The 16,251-nt window shown below is 38.9% G+C and overlaps 1 protein-coding gene across 11 annotated transcripts in view; it reads left to right on the top strand.

Moving 5' to 3' along the window:
* The window catches only part of LATS1 (large tumor suppressor kinase 1), a 41,119-nt gene extending 26,485 nt beyond the window's left edge, over positions 1-14,634 (top strand). For 9 of the 11 annotated variants that reach the window (XM_073337621.2, XM_073337620.2, XM_073337623.2 and 6 more), the window contains one exon: positions 8,010-14,634. In XM_073337621.2, the coding sequence (XP_073193722.1) occupies positions 8,010-8,519 (510 nt within the window). In that variant the 3' untranslated portion in view covers positions 8,520-14,634. The remainder of the gene's footprint in view (positions 1-8,009) is intronic. The other 2 variants (XR_012158080.2, XM_073337626.2) reach the window with 2 other exon arrangements.
* The last annotated feature ends 1,617 nt before the right edge of the window (positions 14,635-16,251 follow it).

Below are 16,251 nucleotides of genomic sequence, written 5' to 3'. Positions count from 1 at the left end.
CCCCTTTAGTTTCACCTTTATCTCAGAGTTGTGGTTCTTAGGTCCTCTCTTTCCCAGCTATGCAAAATTGCAGCCAGAAAACAATCCGGCTATCCCTCAATTTCCTTTGTCCAGAGAGGAGCACCCTTCCTTTCCAGGTCCCAAGAACTGAACTGAACTGTCTGTCCTTTTTTTTGTTTTTTGGCACAGCAGTCTCATACAAGGCTATGACAGCCACTTTCTTCTTTCATTTTTAGGCCAACTTTTTTCTTAATATCCTTTGACTCAGTCTAGTAACCTTAAGAAAATGCAGCAAGGCTTTTTTGTGTGTGCACAATTCCATTTCCCTGATGTTCCCCTTTAGGGAAAAATCTTTGATTCCAAGTTGTCTCAATTTTTCATAAAGAAACTTTCTTTCCATAGAATATTGCACACAGTGCCATAGAATATGGTCAACAGTTTCTTTGGTTTTACACAAAGTACAGTCTGTCTTTTTAAGTGTCTTTAATAAGTTTACCTTATCATTTAAGACACAATGACCTGTTAACTCTCTAAAAATCACTACTTTGCTTTTTTCTGTCATGACTGGAGTGTGGGATCTTTGATTTTTTTAGCATTTATCATAAAACCTTTTATTTCCTTAGTCCATAATTCTTGCCATTCCTTCGCAAGCTCCTTTGTGATCACACTTTTAAATTCTTGTCTACTTATGGGTATCTTAATATCCACCTCCTCATTTTTTTAGAGCTTGTCTTGCTGCTTTGTCAGCCATCTCATTTCCAGGTATTCCGTTATGAGATGGAATCCATTCTATTGTTACACAGCTACCTGCTTGCATTATTTCCGTAGTTAGGAACGTTATTCATTTATGTCATTTCTGCTTTCTGAAGTCCCTGTTCTGAGTGTCCTAATACCTGACAAGGAATTAGATAAAATTACAGCTGCAGTCAGTCACTCATCTCCTACCCAGGTTAGTGCCAACATTAGTCCCATTAGTTCAGCCATCAGTACGTTCACATAATTCAATAGCCTTTTAGATTTCTGGATTCCAAAACTAGGACCACAACTACTACTCTACCCAGTGTTGTCATCTTTTAGTTCGTCTGTATAAACTTGGGAAAGGTGGCCCGTTTTTCATAAATAAATTCAGAAATTTCATTGGTCATAATGTGTGGGTTGTTTCCTTCCCTCATTTTTTTTTCTTTTTTCCCAAACAATTCCAAATCCACCAATGGAGGAATAACTGTCTAACTGAAATCTCATTTTCTGTGACTAAAAACCTTTAGTTTTGTTTTTTTATTTTTATATGCCTCCTTTAACGATTTTTTTGATCCTGAGAGTATGAAGACACCCTGGCCGTCCAGGTTAGGGGTTAGGCACAGGGCTAACAACCCTGTCTGGTAAAAACAAAACAAAATATGTTATGGAAACAGTGGCGGAGAAATTAACCATTACTGTGTGATGGCCTGCAGAAGTCAGTGATCTGTATGACTGGCAGTGCTGAAAGTCAAAAGGAAGCCACTGGCATGAAGACTAAAGTGCTCAACACCAAGACAAAAACCAAACTTGGTATTTGGAACATACGGACAATTTACAAAACGGAAGCTAGCTCAGGTCACAGCAGAGATGAGATGCTACAGCTTACAAATTCTGGGTGTCAGTAAAAGCAGATGGATGGGATCAGGAAGATTAACAACCTAGGATGAAACTTTGCTGTATTCTGGACAGGATGATGGACAGCACCAAAAGGGTGTTGCCATCCTTTTGAAGAAGGGAGTGGAGCGTTTCCTGCTTGAGTGGAAGTCCATCAGCAGCAGACTTATGAGAGCTAGACTGAAAGGGAAACACAATAATATCACCCTGATTCAGTGCTATGCTCTGACATGACAGTGATGAAAAAGCAAAGGACAAATTCTACCTTGCATTACAGGCAGAGTTAGAGAGAGGATCATGCCACGACCTATTGTCATGGGAAACCTGAATGCCAAGGTCAGTAAGGACAACGCAAACAACGACAGAGCAATGATAAGACATGGGTGTGGCACCATCAATGAAAACGGAGAGAGTTGTTGATTTGTGCAATATGAATGACCTAGTCATTGGCTGAACCCTATTTCAACATTGTGAAATTCATAAGCTGACATGGTGTTCTCCAAATGGCAGACATAAGAAGCAGATTGACGATATAATGATCGTTGACAAATGGCGACACTCACTGACAGATGTGAAAGTGAGAAGGGGAGCAGATGTTGGCAGTGACCACCACTTTGTGACAGCCTCCATCAAGCTAAAACTGAGAAGTGTGGGTCCATCAAACAAGGGACATAGACGTTATGACGTTGACAAGCTAAAGTCCCCTGAAATACAGAAAGCCTTCGTTCTGCAGTTAAAGAACCAGTTTCAGGCACTTGCAGAGAGTGAAGAGGAGGGGAATGCAGATGAGATCAACAAAAAGTGGGACAAAGTAACAATAATTTATAAATGGAGCAGTGAAACCTGTCTAGACTACAGGCAGAAGAGAAGAAAGGGGTGGATTACTCCCAGCACATGGAATGCCATAGAAACTAGATGAGCCCTGAAGAAAAAAAGCTTTAGAGACAAAATCCCAGAAGCTACAAAGACAAATACCACCAGCAGTATAGCAAGACACACCGGGAGGTCAAATGCCTTGTGAGAGCGGACAAATGACATTATATTGATGATCTGGCAACACAAACAGAGGATTCAGGTGCTTGTGGTGAACAAGGAACTGTCTACATGGCTTATCCGTGGTAAACAGCAGACACCAACAAACACTCTCATCGGGGACTAACAAGGCCACCTATTGGCACCAGAAAAAGAACAAGAAATGCACTGGACAGAGCATTTCAAAGAATTGCTGAGCAGGGAGCCACCTAAAGAGGAAGCAAACATCCAGGAGGCAGAAGATCTTGATATCAATACAGACACCCCAACTAAGGAAGAGATTGAAGCCATCAACTCCTTAAAAAATGGGAAAGCTCCTGGCAAGGATAACTTGAATGGAGAATTGTTCAAGGTAAATCCTGAGTTAGCAGCATCTATCCTGGTCCCTCTGTTTATGTCAGTTTGGGAAAGGGAAAAAGTGCCAGATGAGTGGACCAATAGGTGTTATAGTGAAGATACCAAAGAAAGGAACTGTTAGGGATTGTAATAACTGGCATGGTATAACATTTTTATCTGTGCAAAGCAAGGTATTGTGCAAGATCATAATCCAGCATATATCAGAGGCAGATGATAGTATTCTCAGACAAGAGCAAGCTGGTTTTTGGAAAGGGCATGGATGTACAGATCAGATCTTAACTTTATGAAACATAACAGAACAATGCTTAGAATGGGAACGGCAACTCTACATAAACTTAATAGACTTTGAGAAGGGTTTTGATAGCATTCACAGGACCAGCCTATGGTGCATTCTGTGGGCATATGGAATCCCTCTCCATATAATCAACATAATCAAAAGCTTCTATTCCAACTTTACATGCAATGTTGATCACAGTGAGCTCAGTTTTGAAGTCAGAACAGGAGTACATCGGGGTGAGTCATGTTTACAATCCTCTTCAACATTACCATTGACTGGGTAATGCAGTGTACAACAGAAGACATGCCAAGAGGCATTAAATAAACATCCTTCTCCTCCCTTGAAGACAGAGACTTCGCAGATGATCTCACTCTCCTATCACATACTCAACCCCATATACAAGAAAAAACTAGACTCAACACATTCAGCCAGCAAATTTGACTGAAAATCAACCGCAATAAGACCGATATCGTGACCTTTAATATTGTCTCACCATTACCAGTACGGATAGAGGATCATGTTCTCACCAATGTAAAAACATTCATGTACTTGGGCAGCACCATCAGCCAGGAGGGTGGAACAAGCCAGGATATCTGGAACAGAATCAGTGAAGCCAGGAACACCTTCAGAAGCTTAAATACAGTCTGGAAATCATTAAAATACAGCACCAAAACCAAACTCGAGATTTATCAGAGCTGCGTACTTTCAACACTACTTTATTGTGCAGAATGCTGGGGAAATGAGAGAGTATGACACATCCAAATTGTCTTCATTCCATACAGCCTACCTCAGAAAAATCCTCTATCTTTTGGCCCAGAACAATCTCAAACGAAGATCACACGGTGCAGCCAAGAAAATATGACACCATCATTCCCAGGAGGTGTTGGAGATGGATTGGCCATGTGTTTTAGCAGTAAGATGGACACCTGAAGGCAAGCAAAAACAAGGCTGCACGAAAACAACATGGGTGAAGAGCTGTAGAAGCTGAGCTGAAAAACCCTAGGGCACAACTGGGGAACAATTGAAAGATTTGCCAGAAACAGACAGGAATGGAGGAGCTTCGTTGCTGCCCTAAACGCCAGAGGCGTAATGGGAACAGTGATAACGGATGGTTGGTTGACTGACGGATGATGAGTATGAGGCAGTCTGTGGCAATCCATATCACTTTGTCTACTAAGCTCTTAGTAATACTTGTAAATCAGTTGTGTACTTCCATTGTCATGATTCCCTTTTACCTTAGCCTGAAAGGTTAGAGCTAATAGTTTCATCCTTAGATACGTGCTTCCGCAGTGGCTGTTTGCAGCACACACTCTGATGATGATGATGTTGTGCCAGCAGTTCCAAGTTTCTAAGAGTTGTTTTTGCGGCTGAACCAAAAGCTTGGCATCTGTAGTCTAAAACTGGTCTTATCAATGCTCAGTATATCATCATCAGTACCTTCTTATCTGCACCCCATTTGTTTCCAGCTATGCTTTTTTATGTAAGTTCATCCTACTTCTATACATTTGTATGATTATGTGACCTTTCCAAATTAATTTAATAACAAATACTACTCCTAAGAACCTACGCTTTTGAATGTTTTTTTTTTCCCCCACCATAAAGAAATAAGTCCCAGTCTTCCCTTTTTTTCTTCCTGGTTGAAAGCATTCCCTTAGTTTTTTGCAAGTGAGAATTTAAATCCCTAATCACTTCCCCACTTGGAAATTCTCTGGAGTGCTTCATTTGTCTTTCATATGGCTATTTTTAGTCTTCATACTTCGTCCATATAGCACAGTCATCTGTGAAAAGGGAAATACCTATTCCCATCTGCACAATTTCTGGGAAGTTATTTATCATAATGGAAAACAAAAGAGAGCTAATAATACTCCCTTGTGGAGTTCCATGTGTAAGCATGTAGGTTTTTGATAAAGCTGTTCCCACTTTTACCTTTATAGTTCCATCACTTGAAAAGTCCCTAAGCCACCAAAACATTCTCCCTTTTATTTCAATTTTGGCTAATTTATATTGGAAGTCTTCCCTCCATAGTATGTCATATTCTTTTTCAATGTCCAGGAAGACAGATATCATAAAGTTCTTAGTTCTTTATGATTTTTTGTACCTTCATTTCTAGTCTCACTATATATGTTCAACCATGCATCTTCCTTTTTATGAAACCACTTAGTGCTGTTTATAATATCATTTTTCTCCAACTATTCCACTGGTATAATTTTTTACCATGATTTTCCCCACACATGATGTGAGGGCAAACTGAACTGCTAAGACCCTGCAGCTCCTTTATCTGAGCCTGCTGAGCTCTGATTGGCTGTCACTAGCCCTTGAAGGACCAGGTGTCGCTAGCTTTTAGGATGAGTGCTCCAGTGAAGTTTTTCTAGGTAGGCCTGGAGGACCCACCTTTGTTGCTCTTTTCCTTACACCTTGCTGCTTCCTAGGGTAGGGTGTAACGGAGAAGTGTGGGCTCTAGAGAGGCTACGAAGGCCTGGTGCATCCTGTCACAACCAGATAGTTATCTTTTTCTCTTACCTTCTTCCAGAACTTAAGACCAGTGAATAGCATATTCTTCAAGAATGGTAACAGTCACATAACACACCTAGATTCAATTATGAATGACTAAAATTATATATTTTTATTTTGAAGTCCATTAGAGAAAATATTGATAAGATTTAGAAGATAATACATGTTATCTACAGTCCTATTTCTAGGCCCTTGTGAGACCCTTAGAAATCTTAGTTACGAAAGAGAAACATTAGATGACATCAGAAAGTTTAGCCAGATATTACCATATAGAATCTCCTGGTCTTTCCAGATTCTGTCTTATGCCTCCTGTGAGAAAATATGTTCATAGATTTATTTATTTATAGGACGAGAGGGGATCATTATAATCATCTAATGTGATCACTGGCATTGACAAACATCTGTAAGCATTGTAGTGCTGGTAGGAATAACAGGCCATCAAATTTCATCTAGTAATTCCTACGTCAAGCCCATAAATTCTGATTGAGCTACAGCATATTTTTTTAGAAAGACATCCAATTTTGATTTAAAGACTTCAAGGGTAAGATTCCATCATATTCTTAGGTGAGTTGTTCCATTTAGTTACCCTCACTGTTAAAACTTTGCACCTTATTTCTAGTTGCACTTGTCCAGCTTCAGCTTCTATACCTTGGATCTTTGAATGCCTTTTTCTGCTACATTAAAGAGCTCTCTACTATCAAAGTCTTCTCCCCATGTAGGTTCTTGCAGACTGTGATCGAGCCATCTTTTAATTTTCTGTTGGATAAAGTAAATAAATTACGTTTCTATAGTCTCTCACTGTAGGACGGGCATTCTAGACCTTTAATCCTTCTTGTTGCTCTTTTCTGAACCCTTTCCAGTTGGTCAGCATCCTTTTTAAAGTGTGTACATGAGAACTGGACACAGTATTCCAGTAATAGTCTCTCTAATGCCATATACAGTGGTAATACCACCTTACTTCTCAATATTCCCCTGCTTATGCATCCAAGTATCCCATTAGTTTTCTTAGATCTGGTCTATACTACAGACCTATATCAATAGAACTACATCACTCAGGACAGGGTCGTGGATTTTTCACTCCCCTGAGTGATGTGGTTATACTGACCTAACCACCTTCCGTAGACAATGCTATGTCAGCAGGAGAGCTTCTCCTGCCAACATAGCTACCATCTCTCAGGGAGGTGGATTAACTAGTTCGACAGTTGAGCTCTCTCCCATCAGCTTAGAGTGTCTTCATTAAAGCGCTACGGGGCACAGTTGCATCGGTGCAGCTTATGCAGCATTTTAAGTGTAGACTTGCCCTCAGTCACAGCATCAAATTGGGAGCTCATGTTCAATTAGTTATCTATCATGACCTCGAAGTCCTTTTCAGAGACACTGCCTTCCAAAATGCAGTCCCCCCATCCTGTAATTGTGACCTACATTCTTTGTTCCTAGATGAACTACCTTCATTTGGCTGTAGGAAAACAAATGTCTTCATCTCTTAAGGCTTGTGTTGTCAGCAGCTACTGGTGTGGTGCTGTGCTCTTGTTCGATGATAACAGTTGGCTGCATGCGTGTTCCCTCTGTGTGCTGCCCCAGCTCTTCGCAGATAGACTTGTACACACTAGCGCTTACTTCAGTATAACTTCAGTTGCTCAAGGCTATGGAAAAGCCACCTCCCTGTGCGACATAAGTTACACTGACCCTAAGCACCAGTGTGGACAGCGCTATGTCAGCGGGAGAAGTTCTTCTGTCGACACAGCTACCGCCACTCGGGGAGGTGGAGTAATTATGCCGACTGAAGAGCTCTCGCCCCTTGGCATAGAGTATCTGTACATCTGTGATGCTGTAGCAATTCTACTGTAGACTAGCCCTTAGTCAGTACAGGTTTCCTGTCTGTTCAGTGAGGATAATAGTGCTTTCCTTCCTCGCAGGAGTGTTGTGAGATAAATACGTTAAAGGTTTTCAGGCAACTCGGATGCTCTGGTAAAGGAGGATCATATAAGTCCTGAAGAGAGAGATGATGGCAAAATAAATAAAAATATCAAGAGTGTGGGCTTTTGAGTTTTTAGGGGAAAACACTTATAGGTGTTAAGTGATGACTCTTGAAACAATTTTCATTGTATATTTCATACATGGCGGGTTTTATTTTTAAGAAATTACAGAAAATGAAAAATCTAACTTTATTTTATGATCTTTTTACACTTTCTTTTTAAAGGTTATAAATTGGCAAACAGCTCTTCACATTCCACCTCAAGCTAAATTGACTCCAGAGGCTTCTGACCTTATTATCAAACTCTGCCGAGGGCCAGAAGACCGCTTAGGCAAGAATGGTACAGATGAAATAAAAGCTCATCCATTTTTTAAAGCTATTGATTTTTCAAGTGATCTACGACAGCAGACTGCTTCATATGTTCCTAAAATTACACATCCCACAGACACATCCAATTTTGACCCAGTTGATCCAGATAAGTTATGGTGTGATGATGATAAGGACGGAAATGTAAATGACACACTTAATGGGTGGTACAAAAATGGGAAACATCCTGAACATGCTTTTTATGAGTTCACATTTCGAAGGTTTTTTGATGACAATGGCTACCCTTACAACTACCCAAAACCTATTGAATATGAATACAATAATCCACAAAACTTGGAGCAGCAATCAGATGATGATGATGAGCAGGCAGGCAAAGGGGTTCAAAATCGTGATCTAGTTTATGTTTAGCAGAGAAGTTGAAGATAGTTGAACTGTGTGTTTTGAAGTTGGGATTTTTCAAAAATCCCCTGTGATAAGAGAATTAACAGAAGATTGCTTGGGTAAATATATGCATACTTTATTAAAAAAAAAAAATTACCATTATCCCAGAGTTCTGTATTTTTGCTTTCTGTACATTTTGTTTCCCCAAAATGCAGGGAAATAATTTTAAAACATTAATTTATTCCAGCATTATTAATCATTCATTTAGAAAAGAACTGATGTTAGGAAAAATAAATTATGAACTGAGTTTTATGATCAGTTCTTTGTACTTTAAGTACTCAATATAGGAAATAGTGATTTCTTAAAAGGAGATGTTATCTATTTGTACATAGGCTAAATAATTTTTTTTTTTAAAAAATCTTTGTTCCAGATTTAAACAGTTCTGCCTTGCTTTGACCAAATATAAATCTTATCATACACTTACAAAACTATCTGATACCTCTCTGATACAAGGCTGCTATACTGTGGCTTCCCACAATATCAGGCTCCATTGTTAGCAAAATTAAGCCTGTTTGGTAAGTAATTCCCAGTCAGTACAGTAACTGCACAGTAGATAGCTTTGAAAATGGGAAACATCAGTCTCTGTTGTAATGTGACTATAAATGGTTTAAAAAAAAAACTTAGGGTTTTTATTTATATTTAACTTAAAATTATATTGAAAGTTATAACTAGATTTATAACTAAAACCAGTAATAGTATTTACTTAGCTCTCTCCCTGTCAGCCCCTCTTAAAGATGTGGGAGGAATGAAGCTTTAGAAAAAAAAGACTGAAATCTGCTCCAGCTTCATTTTTTTGACGGAAGCCAAACTGTACTGTGTCTCAAACTCTGCTCCAATCAGAAAATTATAGCTTGAAAAATTGTTTTTAAAATGGTTCTGTTTCTTGCTCCAGCCTTTCAGCTGGTTATGAGGAAGGATTGAGAGTATGATAATGGCTTTCATCAGGCTTTTGTGCTGCGAAGACCAGTTTTGTGTGTTAAACCTTAACCAGTTGGAAACACTGCTGTGCGTGTACCTGGGAACAAACAAGTCAAGCTGTTTGTTTCCCCCTTTTTACATTTCTGGTGTTCTGTCATTCACAGCTTAATTCAAAGCAGATTCATCTCTGTGGTATTTGATACTGCGATAGCAGATGCATGTAATTCTGAATACTGGTTTCATGGTGTTCAAGCAGCAGCTAAGCAGAAGTTCTAGTGTCACAGCCTTAAGATGCAAAATTAATAAGCCTTTTGTGATGTTCAGAGGGGAACACACCACTAAACAGCTGTCCCACTCACAAGATCAGCAGTTGTTTCAGGTGTGGGAAGAAAGAGTAATGCCCCTCCATCCCATAGCCAGCAGGTTTTTTTTGAGGGACAGGGAAATGCAGGTTTTTTTAAAAAACAAAAACCAAATTTAAACATACTTTTAAACAACCACAGTTTCCCCACTCCTGGGTTGAAGTCCTGTGTGTTAATATCAATCTGAAATTTTTAACATCAGTGCCTCTTGTTTACTCTGATCATCCAGGCCATTATACTAGAATTCTTGCTCCCTAAGCATCATGAAACCACATTCAGAGCTGGTATCACAGCAGTGTAAGGAGTACATGCAGTACCACTATGGTGCTATCATGATAAATGTCTTTTAAAAATAATTTTAAGAGGAGAGTCCTGTTTCTTTAAGGATATTTACTTCTTTCTGTTCTGAAGCATCTATCATGGTGAAAAGATATTTATGTAAAAATATCCATTCCTTATAATAAAAAAAATAGCTATTTCTCTATAGTCTCAATAGGACTTGAATCAGTAAAACACAATTCAAGTCCTGTGTGCCTATCTTAAAGAAAGCTGTTCTGTCTCAACATTTCTAAGATCTATAATGTTTAGCTTCAACATTATAAAATGGATGCAATATATAAATACTTCAGCTTTTTATTTTTGTTTGTAAAAATAGGCTTTATTTCATAGTAAATAATTTTTTAAAGGACTGTCTCCATTCATCATGTTGGTAAGTGTCCCAGTAAAACTGGCAGTTTTAATCTCCTTTACTTGTCCTGCAGTAAAGTGTAACATATTACTGGTTAAAACCAATTTAATCAAGTGAGCATTATTTGTGGGCATGTAATAAATAAAACTTCCTTAGACAATGTCACCTTTTAATTACAAATACAATTTTTATAATTGATTATCTGAGCATATTTCTCCTTTCCCAGTCCATCAGGATCTAGACTTGTGATTGGTCTTAGCCAAACAGTGATGGGTTTAGCTGAAGAAAGATGTCCTTTCCAAGGCACTTCCATTTTACATAAGGGAGTTAAATCCAACAGGAATTGCTATTAAACCAAAATAATTGAGTATTTTAAGCTAATATGCATGGTACTGAAATATGAGATACCGCTCTGCCATTTTGAAACACTTACATATGTGTCCTGAGAAACTGGTAGTATTTCAAGTTTTTCTATTATCTACCATTAAATTTCTGATTCTCCTAATTTCTGAAGTTTGCAGTCTAGATGCTGCAGTACTCCATACGTGTATTTCTCTCCTGGATCTCCCAGTGCATTACAGCGCTAAGTCCTGCTCTGGAAGAACAGAAAATATCCTCATAACACAATTGTTTATCTCAGCTCTCCAGTGTATTTCCCTGCACCCATGTGTGAAATTCCCATTGACTACAGAAGTAGTTCCAAACGTGGATCCAGGACATGTTGTAACCCTTAGTGTCTACTGTTTACAATATTGATATTTCAGTCCTTCATAAATTTTGCTCTAGAATCTTCTGGGGCATTGAAATTCAGATTGATCTTTGATCGGACTAGTTTATATTGACAACAGAGGAGAGATACTTATAACCAGCAGCTGTGAGACTGTATAATCACAGTTTTAGTTTGGACTTCTTGAAAATATTTTCAGTTGTAAAGAATTAAAATGAGTGACTGTCTTTTTTTGCCTCATGTATACATATAAATTGTATTTATAAAATGTTCTGTAATCATGTAACTATTGTAAATACTGTTCTGATGTATTGTTCAATTATATTCTATCCTAGGGCAGGCCCTCTTGCTGTATCTTTTCTATCTTCATATTTCTAATAGAATCAATAGAATGTATGACTAGAAAGTCATTTTGAAACTGACTTAAAAAAATCTTCTGCTGTTGCTAATTGCAAAGCTGACAGTGGGTATGATTTATTTGGACTTAATTTTGTTTAGTTATTAGCTAATGCAGTGGGTGGGTTCTTAGATGATGCTGCTGCTGTTGTTACCCTACATACCCTAAGACTCTGTTCCAAATGTTATTGGTATTTAAAATCAGACATTTAATCTGTTTGCTTTAATTCAACCAAAGCACAGAGAGAACAAATTTCAGTCAACATAACGGTAAAAATGTTATGAGTGCCTTAATATGCTTTTGAGCAAAGGCACTAATCAAGTTTACTATTGTATTGCGTGTGTATATACGTCTTTTGTATGATAAATGTTCTGCTGACAAAACACTACCAACAGCTGTTACATTCAGAAGTATGCAAAGAGGATTTATATGGTCTACGAAGGCTGCAATTCCTTCTCTTAATCTAGTGTCATTTTATAAAATTGTAATCAGTGACATTCCCTATAACTGTTTATGAATGTTTCATTTTTCTCAAAATCAGTTTCTCTAGTGTAATATCTGCTGGGATAATAAAGAATAAAGTACAGTAAATCTTTTTCCTTATAAATGGTAAATTCTGGTTCTACTAATCAAATACAAGTTAAAATTTTAAATTTTGTTCAAAAGTTGTTGGTCTTCCTCTGTTCTCTTAAATCTGTGCAAATGGCATAACAGTCAGAACTGGTGAACTAATACATCATTATGCAGTTAACAGCAATGATGTTGTTAGCTGTTATTGGACATAGTTTGATCTGTATTCTAGAAATTTTGTAACTCAAGTCACACAATTGTAATTTATGTCACTCTCTTCTTTCTCCCACTTCCACCATCAAATGATTAAAATAGCCTTGCTCAGGATCTACTTATTCAGCAGACAATGAATGGGTACACAGTCTGTATAGACTGTACATCATGGACAACTAACTTCATAAATTATTGCTTTTCTTGGAGATCTAGAGGAAGTGCAATTCTTAAATTATGAAATCCATTTCTAGCATAAGAATGCTATCCAAATATAGGACATTGACTTTTTCTTTAATAGGCTTCAGCTTAAAGTGCATATCTAAAAATGAAAACAGGAGCATAAATCCATGCTTTACCAAAGAGGTATGTTACATGCTAGCTCCTCTACCAGACTTAGATCTCTTGGGCTTGAAATAAAATATAGTGATAGTTTTGATGTTCTTGAGTGGCTGGTGAACTCTGCAGGGACCATGAGACAGAAACACATAGGCTTTGCAAAGGAACTTTTTAAACATATACACATTTTACTCTCAGAAGCATAAAAGATTTACAGATCTATGGGAAAAACAACAAGCATCTAAATGCAAATCCTCACTTAAGCTGATCTCACCCCTCTGGTTTGGTACTGAAATCTGTCCAGGTTCAGGGTCTGTGAAGACTCCCATGTCTCCAATGCAGCAAGTCCTTGCTGCTGGTGGTAGTTAGCCCCCTACCCACAAGCCCTCTTACTTACTTACTTACACATCGACTTGATCCTAAGCCCCACCATGAGATCCCCTGTTCCAACTAGGCTCACATACTAATGCTTTGTGGTTCACAAGGAGGGCCTAGTAAACCAAGACACATCATTAGCAAGTCAGTAGTCCTTAAGGTCAGTCTGGATGGGTCATCCTGTATTAGATCTCCAAGGTGAGGAAAGCTTCCTTCTCCAGCCTTACTATGCATCACCTTTGGCTATGCGTATATCAGTTTAAACTGGCTCTTGACAATATAGGTCCATACACAAACTGGAAGTTCTACTCCACAATGCAGGTTTGCAACCCCCCTCCCCGTATAGAAAGGATATGGACAAATTGGAGATGGTCCAGCGGAGAGCAATGAAAATGATTAGGTGGTTGGGGCACCTCACTTATGAGGAAAGGCTGAGGGAACTGGGCTTATTTAGTCTGCAGAAGAGAAGAGGGAGGGGGGATTTGATAGTAGCCTTCAACTACCTGAAGGGGGGTGCCAAAGGATGGAGCTAGGCTCTTGTTCGTGGTGGCAGATGACAGGACAAGAAGTAATGATCTCAAGTTGCAGTGGGGGAGGTCTAGGCTGGATATTAGGAAACACAATTTCACCAAGAGGGTGGTGAAGCACTGGAATGGGTTACTTAGGGAGGTGGTGGAATCTCCATCCTTAGAGATTTTTAAGGCTTGCTTGACAAAACTCTGGCTGGGGTAATTTAGTTGGGGTTGATCCTGCTTTGAGCAGTGGGTTGGACTAGATGACGACCTGAGGTCTCTTCCAACCCTAATCTATGATTCTATGAAAACAAAATGGAATTCATAAAATGACATTCCCAAACCCTCACACAGGTTCCTTCCATTAATTTGAGAGGTGCTTTGTGCTGGTCTTGCATATCTTAGTGAAGAAATCCAGCAGAAGAGAGAAATATAATGGCTCTGCTCTGAAATATGTATTTGAATTAAAAAATGGTTTTGAAATGTTTTATTCTAAGAAAATAATTTCAACTGGCATGTAAAGAAACTGGAGAATGGTCAGGGCATTGCTAAAGGCAACAGAGCACCCTTGCTCCTGTCATAACCATACAGCTAAGGGTAGCCTAGAATTCCTCCTTATCTGTAAGGGGTTAAGAAGCTCAAATAACCTGGTTGGCACCTGACCAAAAGGGCCAATGGGGAAAGAAGATACTTTCAAATCTGGGGGGGGGAGGCTTTGTTTGAGGGTGTTCTCTTGGGAAGCAGAGAAGCATCAGGTCAGAAAACTCCTCCTCCTATAAACCAATCCTGAGCCAGTCTCTAATATTACAAAAATAGTAAATAAAGCCAGGCAAGGTGTGTTAGATTTATCTTTTGTTTTAGTTTGTATATTTTCCCTTTGCTAGAGGGAGGTTTATTCCTGTTTTTTGTAACTTTGAACTAAGCCTAAAGGGAGTTCCTCTGTGTTTGTGAAATTTTTGTTACCCTGGAAAGTTATCTTCCGTCCTGATTTTACAGAGGTGATTTTTTTTACCTTTTCTTTAAATAAAATTCTTCTTTTAAGAACCTGATTTATTTCTCTATTGTCCTAAGACCCAGGGGTTTGGGTCTGTGATCACTTTGTAACACATTGGTTAGGATATTATTCTCAAGCCTCCCCAGGAAAGGGGGTGTAAGGGCTTGGGGGGATATTTTGGGGGAATAGGAACTCTTAAGTGTTCCTTTCCCTGATTCTTTGTTAAATCACTTGGTGGTGGCAGCGTACCCTCCAAGGGCAAAGAATTTGTGCCTTGGGGAAGTTTTAACCGAAGCTGGTAGAAATAAGCTTAGGGGGTCTTTCGTGCGGGTCCCCACATCTGTACCCTAGAGTTCAGAGTAGGGAGGGAAGCCTGACAGCTCCTGACTGCAACTTTAGCAGAGTCCTGTCTATGCATATTTCAAGCACTTATTTAGATTTAAATTGGTTAGAAACTTAGCTCAAACAAAATCAAAGTATAGCACTCAATCTTAAATAAGGTTTCAGAGTAACAGCTGTGTTAGTCTGTATTCGCAAAAAGAAAAGGAGTACTTGTGGCACCTTAGAGACTAACCAATTTATTTGAGCATAAGCTTTCGTGAGCTACAGCTCACTTCATCGGATGCATACTGTGGAAAGTATAGAAGATCCTTTTTATACACACAAAGCATGAAAAAATGGGTGTTTACCACTACAAAAGGTTTTCTCTCCCCCGACCCCACTCTCCTGCTGGTAATAGCTTATCTAAAGTGATCACTCTCCTTACAATGTGTATGATAATCAAGTTGGGCCATTTCCAGCACAAATCCAGGTTTTCTCTCCCCCCACCCACACACAAACCCACTCTCCTGTTGGTAATAGATATTACCAACAGGAGAGTGGGTTTGGGGGGGAAACCTGGATCTGTGCTGGAAATGGCCCAACTTGATTATCATACACATTGTAAGGAGAGTGATCACTTTAGATAAGCTATTACCAGCAGGAGAGTGGGGTGGGGGGAGAGAAAACCTTTTGTAGTGGTAAACACCCATTTTTTCATGCTTTGTGTGTATAAAAAGATCTTCTATACTTTCCACAGTATGCATCCGATGAAGTGAGCTGTAGCTCACGAAAGCTTATGCTCAAATAAATTGGTTAGTCTCTAAGGTGCCACAAGTACTCCTTTTCTTTTAATCTTAAATAAGTATCTTAAATAATATCTGCTTTAGGGGGTTGCACTGATTTAATTAAATCAGTTTGTATGCATTTGGCTAAGTCAATGCAACCAGTCCTATGTCTCCTGAGTGAAGCTGGAAGTACTGTACTACAGAGAATGATAGAATTACTTTACATTTAAGAAATGGAGGACAAAAAAAAAATTGGGGGGATTAGTAGGAGTGTGAACATGGCTCACAACTTTGTAACATCACTTAAAAGTTTTAAACAAAGTAGAGATTATTCTACTGGGCCCTCAATTTCAGGGAGTCCAACAAAGATTCCTTGTAGTGGGGACAAATGGAGCTTGATGCAGCACTTCCAAATGCACTTCGTCACCTAAACTGCAGAGCAGACACAGCTTGTCTGGTATACCTTGAGTGGCAAACAAGGCACATCACCTCAGGCTCCAC

The sequence above is a fragment of the Lepidochelys kempii genome, chromosome 3 (genome assembly GCF_965140285.1).
Source record: "Lepidochelys kempii isolate rLepKem1 chromosome 3, rLepKem1.hap1, whole genome shotgun sequence".
Classification (NCBI taxonomy): Eukaryota; Metazoa; Chordata; order Testudines; family Cheloniidae; genus Lepidochelys; species Lepidochelys kempii.
The sequence above is the reverse complement of the archived record's forward strand: the minus strand, read 5'-3'. Positions and strand labels throughout refer to the sequence as shown.